This window comes from Schistosoma mansoni, chromosome 7 (genome assembly GCF_000237925.1).
Source record: "Schistosoma mansoni strain Puerto Rico chromosome 7, complete genome".
NCBI lineage: Eukaryota > Metazoa > Platyhelminthes > Trematoda > Strigeidida > Schistosomatidae > Schistosoma > Schistosoma mansoni.
The window spans coordinates 3,356,576-3,378,026 of record NC_031501.1 but is presented as its reverse complement, the minus strand read 5'-3'; the positions used below and the strand labels follow the sequence as shown (position 1 = coordinate 3,378,026).

The window sequence follows — 21,451 nt, the reverse complement described above, 5'->3', positions numbered from 1 at the left end:
CAAAGGAGATTAAACCTAGGATCTTTAAGTTTCAGCGTTTGGGAATACTACTGAATAATTTCCATATACTAGGACGAAACAAATATCCATTGCCTCCAGGCTACCCCATGATTATCTCATTTTAATTTGTTAATGATCTCAATAGCAAGTTAATAGTTGAGTGTTTAATGAGTAAATAAATAAGTTATTATTATCATTTTTACTTAGAAGATGAACTAATTTTTTCATGAAAAGTTGCTTACTGTCACTGCTGCTGTCATAGAATTGATAAAAAGAAACTCTTCACAGACGATCTTTTGATTAGAAATTTTGTGACATACATTGTTTTCTCACTGTTTATTTATTCTTTTGTCTGTCATATGAGCATACGTGTGTGTGTCATAAATGAATGCTTCAAATGATGTAAAATGATATAGCACAGTAAAATCAGTTTAATTAATGTCTTATCCTGTTACAGGTTAGTTTAATACAAGTATACTGCTTTTCGATTTATCTATAAGTCTCATAGTCTTTCGAGTCGATTGAATGTTCATTGATGTTTAACGAAACAGTCAGTTAACAATGTTTACGGACTGATCTTAGCTAGCAAGCATTAAAAACTAGGAAATACTGAAGAACTGTTTTGTCTTAATGTATGCATATTCCCATTCGCCCCCATCGATTACCTCACTACAGAGGATCTAAATCAGGACTTCCAGGTTTCACACTGAACGTTATTTTGTGTGATAGACAAAGTATGTACAAACTTGTAGTTCCCTTTTGCTTGAAAATTCTAGATCATAATCTACTTCTTTTTGTTGTCTACTGGAAAAAAACTCCTAGTATATGGTATAAGTTAACTATAGTCTTCTGTGGGTCGTGTACTAGGTATATACAAGTCATAGATGATGATTTAAAAGCCATGACCAATAAGGGAGCATAAACAACTAACTAAACTTAACAAGATCAAAGATGAATGAATAGAGTACTTGGTTGTTTTGATTAACAGGATCAAGTTAGTCGAGAAATATAGTAGGAAGTCTGCATCACGATTCTTTTTGAAAAGATGTTTTTACCTTAAAAATAACTAAGGAAGTGGGAGGGGGGAATAAAGGTAATTCTTAAAAAAATAATCACGGTGACCTTTTCATTATTCACGTCAAAATTTCTTCAGGTAACTTAACATCAATGACTGATCTATGCTAATGACAAACCTTACATACAACATGAGTAAATTAATCAATCTGGACAGTAAAAAGCGATTGCGCAAACATATTCACAAGAAGTTATCGTACTATACAGCCATAGAAACCTAGATGATTTTTCTGAAGTTTTTGTTCGTGGATTTTCCCGTTCATTTAGTAAGTGAATATTGAGTATAAGACTGCAATTTTCATCCAAGATTTCATTTCAAAGTGTAACATTCAGTTTATTTGTTTTTTCATCCAGTCAATTGTGATGCGTTACGTGTCTATATTCATAGAAGACATATGCAAGTGTTATATCCCCTGGCGAATTATGAATCATAAATCTGAGGTCCACTTATGGACAAATGTAATACGCCTATTCCTATTGGATAGTTGTTAAATAAGTGACCTAATCGTTTCTGTGTTCCTCTTATCATAACCTTTAGTTTGACCTTGGAACTATTATTATTGATTACTTTCCCCCTAGCTACAGCCACATTGGCCAATTACTGTACAAATGTTATTTTTCTATTTTTGATATATGTGGTCTGTTTGGTTAATATATATAACCCAGTATGCTTGTAAATAATGATTCATATTGCTGAGGCTGTTATTTGTGTTCTGGACTTAACGGCTGGGCTAGGCAGATAGGAAGGACCGAATAGCACCCAAGACTGCTCGTACGTATTTCCTGTATCATTGGACACATATATATATATATATATATTAAGAGGGCAAATTGATACGTTATAACAGCAAGTAGATAGCTTAATGTGATTGAAATAAAATCCTCAGTGAAAACTATGCTCTTATATTTAGTACTCACCCATTAAGTGAATGGAAACATGATTGATAGCATCAGATGGTGCACTCTTAGTGAACATTTAACGAGTAATGGTTTTCCCTATACGAATATACAAACAAAAACTTCAGAAAAATTATCTAGGTTTGTATGGTTGTATAGTACGATAACTTCTTGTGAGTCCACTCTGAGGATTGAGGACATTCGTGGGTTAGGAGTATTTAATCATAAATGTCTACAAAACAATACGTAGAATTACCGAGTGCAAAACGTTGATGTTAAGTATAAAGTGCTGAGGAAGATGATAAACCGATTGTTGATGTCACAAATCTGAATTGGTTAGAAAATTATACATTTACCTAACTACTGCCTACCACAGTGACCAAAGTTTACCAATGTAGAAGTAGATTGAAAGAAAGCTATGAGCAATCAAACCAAGACGTGGCATCAATCTATGAAGTCGGTAGATGTATACTGACTGTGGTTATTTTTCTTTACTTTTAACCATAAATTTTGTGGGTACAACCTTAAACATCCAATAAATAGTAATTAATTTAAGTTGAAAGCGTGAGTCGATTGAAGCTAGACCACCATCGAAAGCCTGGAAGCACTGGACGGCCGTTTCGTCCTATTGTGGGACTCCTCAGCAGTGCGCATCCACGACCTCGCCTCGCGAGATTCGAACCCAGGACCTACCAATCTCGCACCAGAGCACTTAACCGATAAACGACTAAGCCGTCATCCGATGGTGTTTATGTCTAACTCCAACCTCGTGAGGCGAGGTCGTGGATGTGCACTGCTAAGGAGTCCCACAATTGGACGAAACGGCCATCCAGTGCTTCCAGGTTTTCCCTGGTGGTCTAGCTTCAATTGAATCAAGCTTTCAACTATCAAAATACTAAATCTCCACAAAAAACCCCTTCTGATATTAATTTAAGTGTTATTAAAGTACGTTTTCGATATGGCTTAAGAGCACATCTTTTTTTTTACTTCCAAATAAAGATAATTTCAGACTGAGAAATAAATTATCTCTGGCTTTAACCATTTATGAACTTGAATCTAAACTAATGATAACGTGATTACTAGGTATCATTATTAACCAAAACGGTATAATCTGTGATTATTATCACAGATTATACTACAAACAAAGAAATACAAATCTACACTAAAAGCTTATGTGAATCATGTGAAAAGTACACTAGGTGAATGAGAATGAATATATATGTGCGTGTGTGTGTGTGTCTGTACCGTAATGTTGTTATTATTTATTAAGTACAATTTAATGAATAAATACCATTTTATGTCTCCTACCAAAAATGTGTTAGTCATTTTGTTTATTCAAAATAGTAATAATAGTACAAATTGAAGTGTTTTCTTTAGGATGTCGATGTTTATGCGAAACGATAAAAAAAACATCAAACACATATATGCAGAGATGGATGATGTCTAGCGGTGGAATTCAGGATGAGCGTTTCGTTCATAGTTGTGATATTAAACTATTCAAATTAGTTTACATTCGTTTAGTATTGTTTGTTTGAATCTTCCCATCGATGTTTTAGGACTGCAACTGGTCAGTCTCTAATTGGCCATATGTGCATACTGTGCGTATTGCCTCGATATAGCCTTAATTCACAAGCGTTGTAAGCAAAGATGGATAGTGATTAGCAGTGGAATCCAGGAACGCGCGTTTCGTCCTATTTGGTACTCGTCAGCCGGATGTACTTGCATCTGAGAGTTGATGTTCACTCTGGGACTCGAACCCAGTACCTTTCGCTTCAAATGCCATCGCGTTATCCACTCGGCCACTGAGTTACCTGTTGAAATAAATCAACGTAGGATATAATACAGTGTGGTTAAGGTTCAAATTATTTGTTAATAAGCATTGCCAAGGTGTGATTGGCTGTATTCCGTTTTCTTCTGTTCAAGCTATTCTGACTAGTCTATATAACACTAAGTATATGAGTGGATAAATTGGTAGTGTAGATCTGATGTTTGTTAACTTACTTATTTACACCTGTTACTCCTCATGGAGGAGTATAGGCCGCCAAACAGCATTCTCCATCCAACTCTGTCATAGGTAGTCCTTTCCAGTTACTATTCATCCTTTTCATGTCTGTTTCCAATTCTCGACTCAGTGTGTTCTTTGGACTTCTTCTTTTCCTTTACTCTTCAATATTAAGATGCCTGATACTTTAAGGTGACAAGTCACAAACAAGACACGCATAACCCAGATTCCACTGGTAACTACAATCCGACTGTAATTTTAAATAATAGTGATTACAAAACAGTATCGAGACAATTTTGCAGAAGATGCACGTACGTCATCAGAAGTTTGATCGATTGTTGTACTTAATATTAACAACGGTAAAATATGAACCATATATATATATATATATTTGGGGGATTTATGGAGATTCCTGTATTTCCACTGTTGAAATCACAAGTTGATCTAAGCTTAATCACCATTGAAAATCTGTAATCACTGAACAGCCGTTTCATCCTATTACAGGACTCTTCATCACGGCGTATTCAGGATCCCGAATGTGGGACTAGAACACAAAACCTTCACTTTCTCGCTCAAACACTTAACCTCTAGACCTCAAAGCCTTGATCCATGGATTAATTGAAGTTAGACAGTAACACTGTTGGATGCAGAATCAGTGGACTTGGGTTAATAAGTCGAGTGCGAGACTGAAGGTCCTGGTTTCGATTTTTGTGTGCGGAATCATGGATGCACACTGCTGAGAAGTTCCATACTAGGACGAAACGGTTGTTCAGTGCTTCCAGGTTTTTGTTGAGGTGATCCAGAAAATTTCTCGCAATAGACAAGAAAGGCTCAGGAGACACTAAGAAGCATTTTATCCAATCAGCATTCACTAGACGTTCTGCCAGAAACATCACGAAAGTGAAAAGTAACTTGTAGAGTTTCTGATTGGCTGATTACTACACCGCTACTATGTTTAGTAGCATTCTAGAATTTTCAGGAAAACCCATGGACTTCTAAAATACTATAAAAACCTTATATTTTCTGTACATGAATGAGCCTTTGGAGTAAAGCGCTTCTCGTATATTTTGCACCTTTTCTCTCGTGTTCAAGTTGCTGTGTAGATTTAGATTGGGGTTTACGAGACTAGCTTAGGATCCGAGTATAGCGTTCAAATGAGCAAGACTTATCAGTTTTCAATGATGATTTAGCTTAGATGGACTGGTAATTTCCACTGTGGATATATATATATATATATATATATATATATATATATATATATATATATATAATATTAGTGTATACTGTATCAAATTAATGATATGGCTATATCCTGTATTCTCGCTCTAATGATAATCGTTTCAGTTCAATCAGTTATATTTCTGATGTAAAGATTTTATTTGATCTCCCAGAATTAGATCATTTGACCAATACTTTAGTAATATTATTTTTAAATCATACAGGAAATTCAACTTCTGTCCATAATGAAATTTGTTTACTTATATATTTATCATGATCAGTTTTCTGCATTCAAGTTAGATTAAATGGTTATTTATTCAACTAGAAAGTGTGATTAATTAATTGTAAAGGTAAACCTATTATAAAATCTGATGTGTGGGCGAGAATGACAATGATTGGTTGTCTTGATGAGTCAGACATTAGATAGGATGACAGGTGTTATATGTGTTATATATATTCCCCTATCCTTATTATGTATGAACTGTACCTTGTTGATGGACAGTTATTGATTGACTGTTCCTTGTGTCGGATTTTGGTGTGGAAATATATTGACGTTATAGTCAGGCTAATCTCGTGTTCTTGATCTGAGTTGTGTTGAAGTCCTGTAGAATAGACACTGGGTGGGAATCTAATGTAGATATTCGTCTAGGTAAATTAACGTCCCACATACGTGTAGAAAGTGAAGGGACTGTTATAACAGAAACCCCAAGTTATAATCAGCATCCTACGTTTATAACAATTGGCGACGGCATCCTTACGTTTATAACAATTGGCGACAGCATCTTTATTGTTTATAACAAAATCACATCCTCCTATTTATCTTTTAGTTCACTTCATTTATTCAATCATTCAGCTAGTAGAGTAGAGATTCGCTAACTTGGCTACATACCAAGATCAGTTATAGGAATTGTGTCGCAAACCAGTCAAATATGTTGATGAGTTCTGGTTTAAACTAATCATTGCCTATCTTGATGAGGAACTTTTGCTGGTGTACGAGTAGGTTAGAAGGAAATCAAGAGCGGTCAAACCAAGTACACGTCATCAATCCACAAAGTTATGGACTGTGTGCTTTGGGCCATGAGTGATTAGTCTAAACTGTTTAGTTTGAGGTCTAAGCGATTATCGTAACCAGGTGAGACTATAATCTATGGATGACATTTGAGCGATAATAAAGTGACTTTGAGAATGTTCAACTAATCACTAAGATCAACAGAGGATTATTAATCAGTGTGAGGAATTAGGAATAGTACCATCGATAATGAATTTTAAAATTTTCATTTTAGTATTTTTACAAACTCATTTTTCCCTTTCGAATCATACTGTTTTATCCCTAACCTTTTCTACTGCCAATGATACCGTTACTACTGCTCTACTACTCTAGATTTAATCTTGTTGATTCTTTCTCGTTTTGTGCGAATCTGACGTAACAACTTGAATCGATGCATATATGCTCTAGGTTGTACACTTTACTAATGGCTGACTGAATGACTCAGTGAATAAACTTCTTGGTGTTGGTTTAATATCAATAAAATATCCATCTCAAAAAGTATTGTGGAATTCTCTTTCATAAATTAGTCCTTACTTACTTACGCCTGTTACCTCTTATGGAGGAGCATAGGGTGCTAAACAGCATTCTCCATCCAACTCTGTCCTGAGAAATCCTTTCCAATTGCTATTCTTCCTTTTCATATCTGTTTCCCATTCCCGACACAGTGTGTTCTTTGGCCCTCTTTTCCATTTACCTTCAGGATTAGTAGTATATATAATAATTTTTCGATTTGGTATCGATATTGTTAAGTCTGTCGAATAATCGTTGAATATCCATATTCACGCTCACACATACAAACACAAATAAGACTATTTATTCTACTTCTGTGCTTTATTGTTTGACATTTTTTCTTTTCCTTTGTTCTTTACACAGAGCCTGGTCACCTGATTTAATCGATAAACATCATTGTGCATGCTTTCCATCAAAAAATCAAACAGATAATGAAACCTTATTAACAATGTATGAAACGCATCCACTTACACATATTCCAGTAGTTGGATTCAATTCAACTTTTGAACCAGAATCTGTACAAGATTTGTTTGGAGTAAGTTCCCACATAATGCTTTTCTTTTAAGATGTTTTGAATGTACATTAGACTGTTATTTTTGTTAAATATGTTTATATGTATATAAATTATTTATTCTTATAATGTCTACAGTGTGAACTTGTGGGTAACTTAATGTCTTTAAGGCGGTTGACTTTTATGCACAAAGTTGTAGGTTCGAACTCCATTTCAGCTACTTTTTTTGTGGCTACTAAATAGTATGACACTTGCCTTCACACCTAAAGCTGAATTATCAATGATAATAACCACTTCATCTAACTGAAACGCCATGCAGTTGGTTCCTTTCACAAATTCTAACCCTAGTTACGATGTTGTTGTTATTGTTGTAAAATTTCCTGGCACTAGTTCGTTTGATATTTCAAGCAAAAGGCATTGAGTTTGAGCCTTGTTATGTATATCTACGCTGGGATATATAGCTGATTCAGCTGGTTGAGTTTTAAAGAGAACTAAACGTGTATCCACCGGATTCCATTGCTAGCCACAATCCATTTGCGTACACTGAGCGAAAGTGTGTCATTATTATATCTTCTACATTCTCTTCAACTTGTTTAATTTTTGTCTTTCTTCCCTTTTTCTCATCTATACTTAGAAAGAAATTAATTGGGAGGCAATTTCACGTGGTCGTTACTCTTGGAAATCACAAGAATATCAAGATTTATGTGTACAGTTGAATGGTACATGGATAGGCAAAAGTTGTCGACCATTTTATGTACCAGATGTGTTCTTCTTTTCATGTATCCTATTTATAGCAACATTTGTGCTAGCCTTTTCAATGAAATCGATGCGAAATTCATTATTCTTTCCTACTCGTGTAAGTGAGATTTGAGAGGGATGCGTGTTGGACAGATGGCTACATGAAGACTTGTAGGGGAGATTTTGTTTTACTGTTTACGATTCCGGGTTTTTGTTGATTTCAATTAATTTTAGTTGGGCTTTTCTTCTCATCATTTGTTTCTAACTTGAAATGTGTTATTAATTTTTTTAATGTAGTTTCATAGTTTAAATCATAAACTGATCCTAACTGGACTACCAGTAAAAACTTAGAGGCACTGAACGACCGTCAGACATTGATCCAGACAATGGATGAGGATAACTCAATATTGTAAATTGATTAAAGCTAGATATGTACACCATTGGATCCCGCTTCAGTGGTCTATAGGTTAAGCGTTGTTCGTACGCAAGACTAAAGATCTTGGATTCAATCCCCAGTGACTGGGTCGTGGATGCGTGTTGCTGATGAGCCTCATACTAGAACGAAACGGTCATTCAGTGCTTCTAGCTAAGGTTACTTCATCAGTTATAGAAATTTTACGTATTTAATAATAATTGTCAATTATATCGTTGTAAGTAAGGGTTAGAATTATCCAGTTGTTGACATTCAAAACCCATATTTAGTCTGTCTTTGTTGGCTTATGTGCATCAAATGAAGTTTTCCTCGATATAGCCAATTTGTCACGAGCTTTATAGAATAGATGATTGGTAGATGACAATGGAATCCAGCCTTAGGGAAATTCAGGATAACTGAAACCATTACTAATAATGATATAAACATTACAACCCTTTGAAAACGTTAACGGCTAACTAGATTCAGTAGCTTAATGTATTACGCGTTAGACGTTTGAAGCGATAGGCAACGAATATGACCAAGTCTCATTCAATGAAATAAATATCGCGGATTCTACTGGTAGCCATAATCTGTTTACATTTACATTTTTCATAATGATAAATTTGAATAAAGCAAGAACAATGAAGATAGCAGAATAAGCCGAAATACATCTAACTCTTTTATTCCTATCTGCTGCTTAAAGCAACCTATAAACAATATTAATAATTATTTATGACCAATATACAAACTACTTTATATAATATTAAAATGAAGTTTAGTATAATAATGACAATAAACATGGAAGTATCATAGATCGGTGAACTGGGTGACTATTTATGTTTTCATGGTTCGAATTCATTAGTCGGTCTAACCAAGACCACCACTGAAACCTGGAAACACTGGATTGCCGTTTCGTCCTAGTGTGGGACTCCTCAACAGTGTTCATCCACGATCCCGAGCGCGGGACTCGAACCCATGATCTTCGATCTCGAGCGCGAACGCTTAACCTCTAGACCACTGAGCCGACATCCAACAGTGTTAATGTCTAACTTCAATTGATCCATGAATACTTATATGTTAATAATTGTGGAAACTCTCGAACACACAGAGACACGTTTTTACAGAATGAATATTGACATTTAAGTTGTTATGTAATTATAATAATAAAATTTAACGAACTAAGATGAGTGAAACTCTAAAAGGCCTAAGTATGAAAAGCAATTTTTTCATTGAGAATACGAAACAAGATATTACATAATTGAATAATGAAAGCTGGAAGATACCACGGTAATGATCTATTCATAACTGATTCGCTTTAGCCTTAGTTTTTTTTTTAATCTCAATGACCGGTGTAACTTAGTAGATTTGAAGTTGTTTAACTAGTGATTACTTTTAGTGATTTTAAAATATCAACGTTATGTCCATCATCAAGAACATGATGTTAACTTCTTAGACTTAATTTTTGTGGAAAGTGCTCCAAGATGGGAACATCATTTTTCTATACTATATAAAAAAACTGTCAGTTAGATTGTAACAGCTAAAAAGCCTGGAGAAAATTTTAGCTCTCATTGGAACTCAACATGCAATATCTGTCTACTAAGTTATATGCATATTCAATGAGCTAAAGAGATTTTTAAAAATGAAACTTGAGAAATACTCTTCAGAAATGCATAAACTCCTGGAACTTGTTTAGGTAGCGATTATGTATTAAAACATAAGCGGTTCCTTTCAAGTCGACCAAATGTTTCAGTATTGGTACCGGCGATTGATCTAAACTAGAACAACTATTTGGTGTTGTTTACTTGTACCTTCCCATTGTTATTTAGGACTGCAATTGATCAGTCTCTTGTTGGCATATGTGCATCCTGTGCGGACTGGCTCGATATTGCCTGAAGTCACAAGCATATAAGCAAAGATGGACGGTGGCTAGCAGTGGAATCCAGGACGTGCGTTTCGTCCTATTTGGGACTCGTCAGTGAATTTAAACTTCACCCCACTGCACGAGCAGGTGGCTATCAGGACTCAGTAGCTAAGTGGATAACGCGATGGCGTTTAAAGCTAACGGTACTGAGTTCGAATCCCGGAGTGAACATCAATCCTGGGATTCAGGTACACCCAGCTGATGAGTTCCAAATAGGTTGAAACGCGCTTTCTGGACTCCACTGCTAGACACTTTCCATCTTTGCTTACAGAACAACCAATGTTACTAAAAACAAACGAAGCTAACCTCTGATTAAACCTTTAGGGTAGTTGCCGATTTACTGAATCAAGAAAAATCACTTATTTTCCCTACCTTCTTCCATACTTCCCAATCTTACTTTAAATGAATCTTGCATTGTTTTAAAAACTTATTTCAGAATTATTTAACTTTGGGATAATGGGATCTGACTCTTTTTCCTTTACCTTTATTTGTTATTAAGGTCACAAATAGTTGACCTTAATATCTGTGTATATTTGTGTTTAGTTAGGTGTAAGAATAACTGAAGCAAACCATTGATTGGTAATAGACAGGAAAATACTAATGAATTATATACTCAATTTTGGTAAACTAGTTAATTGAATGATTAAGACAAATTCAAATCTTTGGAAAGTTGCACAACAGTCGAGATTCTCATAATTGACAAAAGTCACCCGACTTGAATATGTTAGAAATACATGATAGAAAAGTGAAATAGTCGGAGTCAACATCACCACTTCCTCATAAATATTTCTATATATGTTCTATAATTATAATCTGATTGGCCAGTGTACACTGCGTCACCAAGGTTCTTAACACACTAGGCTATAGTAATTATTTCTCGTTAGATGGTTTGGAATCGATTGATAGTTTAAGCTTAAAACTTCAGTTTTGTGTTCTAGTTAGTGTATGCATTAAATTGATACGTATGTATCTGCGACCTCAGTAGAATTGATGTTGTCTATGAGATTATGCCCATTATTGTAGTCAGGGACGTTATATCACTTATGGGCTATCCGAACACCCTTTTGATTTGTGTATAATATGGATATTTGAATTTAAATAACACTCTCAACTGGTAATTTATTTTGTTTGTGCTTCATTGATCAATGGTTGGAGATACTCGATTGGAAACCCTGTGTTTTTTAACACAAGCTTCGTGCAAGTTGACAGTCATTACCAAGACTTACTTAAATCCTGATACGCCTCATCCCCCCCTCAACATCACACTCTAACAAGCAAGCATTGAGTTACTATTCGGGACATGACTGACAATTGATTGACTACTGAATAGTAACTAATATCATGTTTATCTAGTTCTTCCCAAACCTGAGCAAATTAATATTGACCCAATTGTGGTGAGACCACTACTAGTATGAACGAGTCGATACCCAATATGCTATGTTATAATGTTAGGTGGTTGGAGGTAGCAGTAATAGTATATGTATTTGTTATAATTACCTGTTTATTCATTGTTGCTTTTTAATTATTCACCCTATTTATCACCCATACACTTATTTTTGTTTTCTCTCATATAAATATCCATATACTTTAGGTACGTCAATTAATATCAGACTTCTCAGTGGTAATTGCAATTGCGATTGGTACTACAACAGATTTCTTGATGAATTTACATACACCGAAGTTATTAGTACCAACAACATTTGAACCAACATTGGGTTATAGTGTAAGATATTATTATTGTTATTATTGATCGTTAATTGTTCTTTTATTCTTTTAGTTATTTATATTTTTCCTTATTCATTAGTCAGTTAGTTCTCTAACATCCACATTAGGATGCACTTATGTCAATAGAAAGTGACCAGTTTCAATCTTGAATATCACCAACGAGAAAATTCAAATCTTTACAAATGAAATTAATATCTACATCCTAGAGACTATTTTTTTCTATCTACACGTTGGAGGCTCTTAGCAAAAGGTACTGGGTCCGAGTTTCAGTGTGTTGTTTGTTAACTCTAAGGTAAAAGGGAATCCATTTACTAATAGGACAAAACGTCTGTGCTGAATTCCACTGCTAGCCACACATTAAATGAACCAAGAAAGTATCCTGTACGATCATCTTCGTATACTGTTGCATATGGTAACCATTTCATTCTTAACATGATTGGATACCGTAGGCGACGATTTGATATTAGAATTTCTGAAAATTAATCTTTTTTTCATATAATCAACTTATACATTACCATAGGTAAGACTATACTGACTTCATTGAGTTAACCAATTAGATTTAGGATGATAACCCTTATATTTCTGCTCGAAATTCTAAGTACGGTGAAGGATGACTTATGACGAAATAATAAAACATTCTCTCTGAACCTAACTCTTAAAAAGTTCAAAATCAATTAAAATAATATCCTTTTGTACAACCAAACAGTGAGTGAGATTTAGCTTGTAATTTAACTTACAGTACATGCTCCTGATTCGTATTATATCTAAGCCTAATTGATGGGATTTTGAGCACACAGTTAAGGGCATTTTTGATGATTAACAGTATTCTCTCACCCTAAACACATGTCTCAGTTGTAACTCCTAATATCAAATCCAGAAAATTTTCAAATGTAAAGCTCAATTATACCACCAAGCAAATGGCAAATTTCAATAGTTGAGATCATGGTGAATTTCCAAACCGCTTCAATTTATTTATTTTTATTGAAACACATAAGCACTGGTAAAAATTGCCACCAAACTATATGTGCGCCTTATATAATTCCTATGTGGACTGAGATACTGCTCGGGTGCCCAGACTAAAGCAGGTGGTTTTGTCAGGGGGACACTCCCCTAACCCTTAACCTAGAGGTATAATCCACGAGGTAGTGAAGCAGCATTAGGAGACGCGGTCTCATGGCAAACGGTAATCAGTGATAGGCTCATACGCTATTTGTTCCCTCACGATCCTGGAGCTCATGTGCACCACTGGTTTGTAATCATGGTTCTCCAACTTCCCTAGGTGGATCCTCCATGCCCTGTTTGAGCCCCTGCCGAACATTTGCTTTTCATCCTCCCAATTGCTCAAACAACAATAACGCTACGATAAGACAGTGAGTATGACTTCCTTTTCAGTGGGTATATACTCGTGACCATACGAGAGCATTTCGATGAGGAGGGCATACTCCCCCCTCCCTCGACCGTACCAGGATATTTGAAGCCGCCGCTACAATACCAAACTCGGATCTGGAATTATGGTCGGAAGTTAAGATCACGAATTAGAGTAAGGATTTTGATCACAAACTGGTATTAATTGTAATTCAAGAATGCTTTGCAACGATATGGATGAATAAATTTCACATAACAAATCATTCATCCATCTTTGTTGTCTTGTGATTGGCTGAAGTGGTGGGCATCTTAAGGTCTTTCAATGATTACTTCAACTTTACTGATTTTCTCGTTAATAAATAATTCAATACAACGAGGATTTATTAATCACTTTATTTTATTACTTTTCATTATTAGTTGTATAACTAAACACTGTATTCCAATAGGCTAATGGATCTTCCAAGATCATCAGTTTCGTATAGCTACATCACCCAATATAATGCTTGACTAAATTCAATGTTCTTCGATGAATATTATTCAGACTACGCTATTTATAACGTGTGGTTACAAATGCTTCTTCTTACTCTTGTACCCAAAAACTATGTCAAAGTAATTTATCTAGTTTTACTGAACGTATTTAGAGAATGATATGCATGTATCGTGTAAGAGACAGTCGGGTGTAACAAATACGTTTCCTAGGGAGTGGTGAACACCTACCCTGCCAGGTGGGTCAATATACCTTTATGTATGCTGTGGGATCCAATAGTGTGTTACCAGTGTGCATGTATCGTATATTTGCTCACAGGGTAGGTACACCTGTATGTACATCAAAGGATACACTGATGAAAGTCTGTGTCACCTAATATGCATGTACACTATACCTATCCAGGGTAAGTAATAGACAAAAAATCCTTTACATGCCCTTACTACGATACCGAGATACACGTAAAAGCCTGCGGGGCCGCGGTTTCTCATAAAATCACATCCCTGCAGTGGGTCTGTGAGCCTTGATAAAACGGAATACGTTCCAGAAGGGCTCTCCAAAAAAGGCCTTGCCAACCAATCCGGTTGGAACACTACATCACACACCACAAAAAACTTATATTTTTTCTTTTTTTGCAGTTAATACCTGTCGCTCATTTCGAGTCACAAAAGTCTTCTAATCAGTTAAGCTTGTTCAAAGTGTTTTTTTTCTACCCATCTTATATATACCCTGATGGCTATCGTGACGGCTCAGTCTAGCAACATTAGTCGGAACACTTATTTCTTTAGGTCATAACATCCAAGGCAGGCCGATCAGGAAGCGATAGATCTGAAAAGATGAAATTTAGGGTCCAAGAGAGAAGTTCTATAGCTGATTGTACGAGGGAGGTGTTTTTTCCTTCAGACAACTAGCATCTTCAACTAATCCACCTTCCATATAACTGTAACTATGAATGTGCAGCTTAAGTAAATGATGTCGTCTAAAAAAAAACTTTCTTCGCTGAATTCTATTTTTATTCAATGACACAATGGGTCATTTTAATTATTCCTATTTTGTTAAAAAAAATACTTAAAACTGATGGACTTTGGATAGCGTTGAGATCCAGAACGCTCGTTTTGTTGTATTCGGAACTCATCGGTTCCATGTACCTCCAACACAGTGTTGATGTTCACACTAGGACTCGAACCCAGTACCTTTCGTTTCATACGCTAACTATTTTATCTATTAAGTCGCTAAATTGTTCAACGGATACAATGTTTATATTATTACTCAAAAGTGTTTAAATATTCCCTTTGTTAATGAATCCAAAATAAGATGATAGGCTCATCCTGGATCTCATTACTAGCTATAGTTCATTTATGATTTAAAAAACATAATCAATATTTTAAAAAACTCGTTTGCACACATTGTTTTTGAAAACCCACTCATTAAATGAATATTATCTTTGGATTTGTGAAAATAATATGCCAACCAGAACTGATCAAATTTTAGCCAAAATATCGACGACGGGATAATTCAAACTATTAGAAATTAAGTGAAACTTTTTTTCCCTAACCTATTATTATCATTGTTATTACTTTATAGAAACGTGGCTGGTTTATACATCCATTCGATAATAATCCATGGTGGACATCCATTGTTGCCATCGGACCATCATTACTGGCAGTTATTTTAATTTTTATGGATCAACAAATTACAGCAGTTATTGTGAATCGACGTGAGCATAAATTAAAGGTAATCAACATTTTCTTAAAATTCGTTTCATTTTTTTCTGAAGAAAGAGACTTTGTCAGTTGTATCCCTCAGAGATTGGTCTTATACTAGAGTATTGTTGAAAAGCAAGAAAGACTAGACAAGTGCTTCTTCCTATTATGGAGGTTTTCATCAGTGTACACCTATGGCCCCGTCAGGGATTGAACCCAGTACTTTCAGGTCTTGTGGATAGCTCCTAGCCACCCGATCACTAGGTTAACGTCTAGTAATATACGACCATCCACCGCAGACAATGGAAAAGGGTTGAACATTATCGTGAGTTGATTTAGTCTAGGCATGCACACCTCTTGGTCTCGGTTTCGTGGTCTAGAGGTTAAACATTTGAGCACGAGGCTGAAGGGCTTCGGTTGGCGAGACTAAACTATGTGGACGACCTTTGAACGAATATTAAATGACTTTGAGAAATATTAGCCGATCAGAAGACAGTTAGTATACAGTAAAAATATATTATACAAAACTCAAAAATTAAAGGGGATACTGTTCTTTTACATGACTCAAAAACTTATCAAGGTTAGATATAGGTTCAGAAGTTCTTAAATCATAGTGCATCCGGTACAGGAACTCATCCATGTGGCTCCATAGTAGTCGACCTCTGGAACCATGATAAGGTCTCAAAAATTCTTTTAGCCTCGACCACATAGCTTCAATGTTGTTGATGTTTTGGTATGGTTTTGGGTTTAGGGTTAGAGTTAAAGTTTAGGGTTATGGTTTAGGGTTAAGGATGAGACTATAAATTATGGACGACCTTTGAGCGACGCTAGGGTGACTCTGAGAGTTTCAACATAATAACTAAGACAAAATAAGGTTATAAACCTGTGTGAAGAATTCATATTATGATTTACAGCTCACGGTTAAGGTTAGGAATTATACTTAGGGTTTTCATCACGAACTGACATCATCTATAATGCCAAAACTCTATTTTACAAATGGATAATTGAATTTCACGCCAAAATCTTATCATCACTTCTCTTGTAGACGCTGAATTATCACGTCTTCTCTAAAATTCGTTGTAAACCGACCGTACGTAAGCATCAGGTACCGAACTTGGCGCCGTGACCTTGAAAACCCGCGAAAGCTTCTGATTGGCTCGTCCATATAGTTTAGTCTCGCCCTTCGGTTCTATCTTTAGTGGTAAGGTAGCGATAGAGCACTGCCGGTGAGTCCCAAACTAAAGCAAGACGACCGTCCAATGCTTCCAGATTTTCAATGGTAGTCTACCTAAAATCAGTTTGTGGTTTTAACTGAGAAAATAAAATAAAATTCATGAATTCCGTATGATTTTCATGACATCAGAGACTGATATTGTCTTCTGTTGTTGACTTGTAAATCAAACTTTACACATTCCATTCATATTACAAGTCATTAATAAAATTAGTGTTTAAAAATGAATTATTGGTAGGTCTCAATGTAACCAATCGTCTGACCAATTAACTAGCTTTCTTACTAACTAAAGACATCACATATACACCTCTAATCAAAACTGTAATATTTCAAGATAGATTATGATCCTCGTATGGTACTCCTTCTCGGTGCCTACCCATTATCCCATCAAGAATTCAATCTTCGGTTTTATAGCAAAAGCTTAACCCCTAGACTACAAAATCGGGATCCAATGAAATATGTTTAACTTCATACAACTTAAGATTTAGTCCAATCATCTTTTCAGTGTCACGGGTTGGTAATCGGCATACAAAGGGTTCTAGTGAGAAGTCATGTTCATTGAAATTCAACCATATTAAGTGTAAGCCAGTTAATTCATCAATGACATTGGAAGATGGTTATACTTTATCTCAAGTTGATTGAAGTCAAATTTAAATTTTCATATTTGATTGTCATATTGAATTAAAGGTGTTTCATTTTGTTGTTTTTTTGTCTTCAATAAAATCTATTCGCAGAAATGCTCATTAATTTTGCATAAGAAATAAATTATTATTGCCTATCGATCTTGTCCTTACCCTTTCGCGTAATCCTATTCTATCTCTCACACACATGCACATGATAGTCTCTTTGGTGTACACACACACACATATATATATACACTTCATTTGCTTTTTTTTTAAAACAACAATAATATTTACTAAACAACTTTCCATAACGTTATAATTTAACTTGCTACATACATTCAAACAAAAAAATTACTCCCACTCCCCCCCCCGAAAAAATATCGGGAAACTAGAAAGAACACAATAAAAAATCAATAGACAGAAATTGACTGAACTAGGTAAAAGACATAAATGGACAGAGAATAATAATAATAATAATAATAATAATAATAATAATAATAAGGGATATTTTCAAGAGGCTATAACATGCACACACATACTTATGCACAGCAACCATTCTCACTAATCCACTGTTTACTTAAGTTAATATCACTTATCATCTTCGTCATTTGGTGTGTGCAATTATTTTGCTTTATACTAATTAACAGGAATCAATTTTATTGGTTATTAATCCAGTTAAAGTTAACTGAGATTTTTGACAAAAATTAGAGAGAAAAAAGCTTTGAAGTATTGTTGTTGTCATTAAGAGTAGAAGATACACGTAAGCTAGTAGTATTTGATCACAGATGTCTTAGAAATATTGCTCGCATCTGCTGGGATCACCGGGTAAGTAGTAATAGTGAGGTTAGACACAGGGTATTAGGGAATGATGGTAAATCAGTTGATGAGGTGATGAATCTTCATCGACTGAGATGGTTAGGTCACGTGTTACGTATGTCTGAACACCGATTACCACGACGCGCTATGCTGACTAGTGTAAGGGATGATTAGAAGAGAGTTAGGGGCAGTCAAACCAAAATGTGGCGTCAGTGTTTGAAGTCACTAACTTCTAGTCTGAGCCATGTTGGTAGATGCAGACTACCTGGTTGGGGTCCGCATGACTATCGTAACCAATGCTTGGAGACTGGGTGACATGGCTCAGAAGCGATCACAATGACGTAGGCGTATACACTCTTTATCTTCCCTTAAACCTTGAGATTAAAGTTGCTTCATAACTTTCTTCCTTCCTAGACTATATCCTTATATTACAACCTATCTTTTACATACTACCACCACTAAATTAACTAATTCTATGAATCCGGTGTTCATTTTGTTGTGCTAACGAGGTATGGCAACTTGGACCGATGCACAAATGTGCCTGGTCCTACGTTGTAGCTGACTGACTGACTGACATTTTCTTTGACCAACGATACTGTAATTGACCAGTTTCTATTGCTATGTTCTCATTTTGAACGGATTACCTCAATATAGCATTCGGTATATTCCTATCAGTGAAATCCTTGATACTTGTGTTGTTCCGTTTGAGAATCATCAACTGAGATGTACAATACTATAATTCTGTGTTGATTTTCACACCGAAATTGAAAAATCTATTGACAGATATCTGGCCACAATAGCTTAGTGAATAACGTTTTGGATATTTTAAGCGAAAAGTTCTAGGTCTGGTCTTCCGTGTGATGAGTATCACTACAGCTATGCAGGTATATTCAAATGATGAAACTCGTCCACTGGGTTCCCTTGCTAGCTAGATATTCATATACACTGAAACCTTAGAGAACTTCATGAAATATTGAGGGCTATTTATTTAGATAGTGCATTGACAAAAACAGGTGATCCAGCACCTGTGCTACCTATGGCTTGCTGTGCTGATAAAAAAACACTAAACGAGTAGGGTATCGTGTAATTTCTAATTGTTGATTCGATGTCCAAATGATTACTGATAAACCAATTATTATGCCTTGTTGTAACCCGCTGACAAATATCACATGCCAAGTCACCAATCAGAACCTTATCTGTAGTTTGGTCTGTTATTTATTCCATAGCTTAACGTCTCTGATGTGGTCAGTTGTAAGCTCAATCAACACTATTGACCCTAAGCTAGCAGCTATCCACTAGCTCCTCTCTATGCTCACCCTTTGAGTCCAGAAGTAGCAACCAGCCTCTACTATATTTATATTTCATACAGAATTGGCTTATATACAAACACACTCTACTGTCATATCGCATCACAAAATGAAAAATAACAATTGTACGTAGACAAGCCAAAAGTGGCTGTGAATATGGGGGACTGTGTGTAATAGACTGAAAACAAAAGAAAAATAGAGAGCTTATGACAAAAGGATTAAATAGGCATAGTAATCTAGGTATCCGGTAATTATACAACGAAATTATAATTAAGAATAATTTGAAAAAAACTATTTCCAACTTTTACAATGTTCTCTCGATTATAACACCAAATATGAGTACATTCTCTGTACATATGATTGTAGTAAAAAATACTAGAGACTAGGCGGATTGTATGAAATAACGATGCAGTTGAATTATCTTATGTCTGACCAATTTTCAGGGTTGTTTTCAATAACGGAAATAGACATAATACAAATACATCACCACAAATAGAAAGTACATTAAAAAAAGAATAAGATTTTTGTATTGTAAATTCTGTAAAATCAACTAATGCAAACCATACTAAATAATAATAATAATAATAGTAATAATAATTATATGGACACAGCTGTTTGACTGGATTATGAAGACTTCGACATCTGAGGAGAAACACGGAATACAATGGACAGCTCAGAATCAATTGGATGATTTGGACTTCGCAGATGACCTAGCCTTCCTATCTCATACACACGAACAAATACAGACAAAGACATAAAATGTAGCAACAGCCGCTGCATCAATAGGTCTCAACGTACACAAAGGAAATAGCAAGATTCTCAAATACAACACAGAAAACACCAACCCAATCACACATGATGGCGAAACTCTGGAAGAGGAGGAAACATTCACGTACCGAGGAAGCATCATTGATAAACAAGGAGGATCGGATGCAGATGTAAAGGCGAGGATTGGCAAAGCAAGGGCAGCATTTCTACAATTGAAGAACATATGGAACTCAAAACAACTGTCAACTAATTTCAAAGTCAGAATCTTCAATACGAACGTCAAGACAATCCTACTGTACGGAGCTGAAACGTGGAGAACTACTACATCCATTGTCAAGAAGGTACAAGTATTTATCAACAGTTGTCTACGCAAAATATTCAACATTCACTAGCCGGACACTATCAGCAACAGTGTTTCATGGGAGAGGACAAACCAGCTTCCAGGTGAAGAGGAAATTAGGAAAAGACGTTGGAAGTGGATCGGACATACATTAAGGAAATCATCAATGTGCATCACGACTCAATCCCTAACTTGGAATCCTGAAGTGAAGCGGAAAAGAGGAAGGCCAAAGAACACACTACGCCGGGAAATAGAAGCAGATATGAAAAGGATGAATAGCAACTGGAAGGAACTGGAAAGGAAGGCCCAGGACAGAGTTGGATGGAGAATGCTGGTGAGCGGCCTATGCTCCTCGACGAGGGGTAACAGGCGTAAGTAAGTAAGCTGTTTTATAAATAAAAGATCGAGAAGGAAGCTTTACCGACTAAAACCGAATCCAGCAATGTATATTTATTCATTCATATACGTCTTTGTCCCTTAGAAAGTAGAGTCACACTTTCGACCAATAGTGTGAACTTATCACTTTGTCACTGTTTGATTGGTTCGGAGTATCATTTATATTTTTACTTTTTTGTATTTATCTTTAGATTAATGATGTTCTTCTGGTGTTTTTCTTTATATGTATCTGTACGTGTACACAACTGATTATATCATCTCAGCATTCTATCGATAATCCGTTAAACCCTACTTTTAATTAGATGATAATAATTATTCCAAAATATTAAAAATTCAGTCAATCAATATTCTTTGATCAACAC

The 21,451-nt window shown here is 35.5% G+C and overlaps 1 protein-coding gene and 1 non-coding gene across 2 annotated transcripts in view; one reads left to right on the top strand and one right to left on the bottom strand.

Annotated features, from left to right (window-relative positions):
* The window catches only part of Smp_127940 (putative sodium bicarbonate cotransporter (nbc2, 3)), a gene marked incomplete at its 3' end in the record, with an annotated part of 101,574 nt that overhangs the window by 54,747 nt on the left and 25,376 nt on the right, over window positions 1-21,451 (top strand). The window contains exons 13-16 of the mRNA XM_018798626.1: window positions 7,113-7,284; window positions 7,895-8,116; window positions 11,923-12,054; window positions 15,490-15,639. Coding sequence (XP_018653549.1) covers window positions 7,113-7,284; window positions 7,895-8,116; window positions 11,923-12,054; window positions 15,490-15,639 — 676 coding nt within the window. The remainder of the gene's footprint in view (window positions 1-7,112; window positions 7,285-7,894; window positions 8,117-11,922; window positions 12,055-15,489; window positions 15,640-21,451) is intronic.
* Window positions 3,708-3,782, bottom strand: Smp_tRNA_00883_Pseudo_TTG.1.1. The gene has a single exon. It is a non-coding gene (tRNA).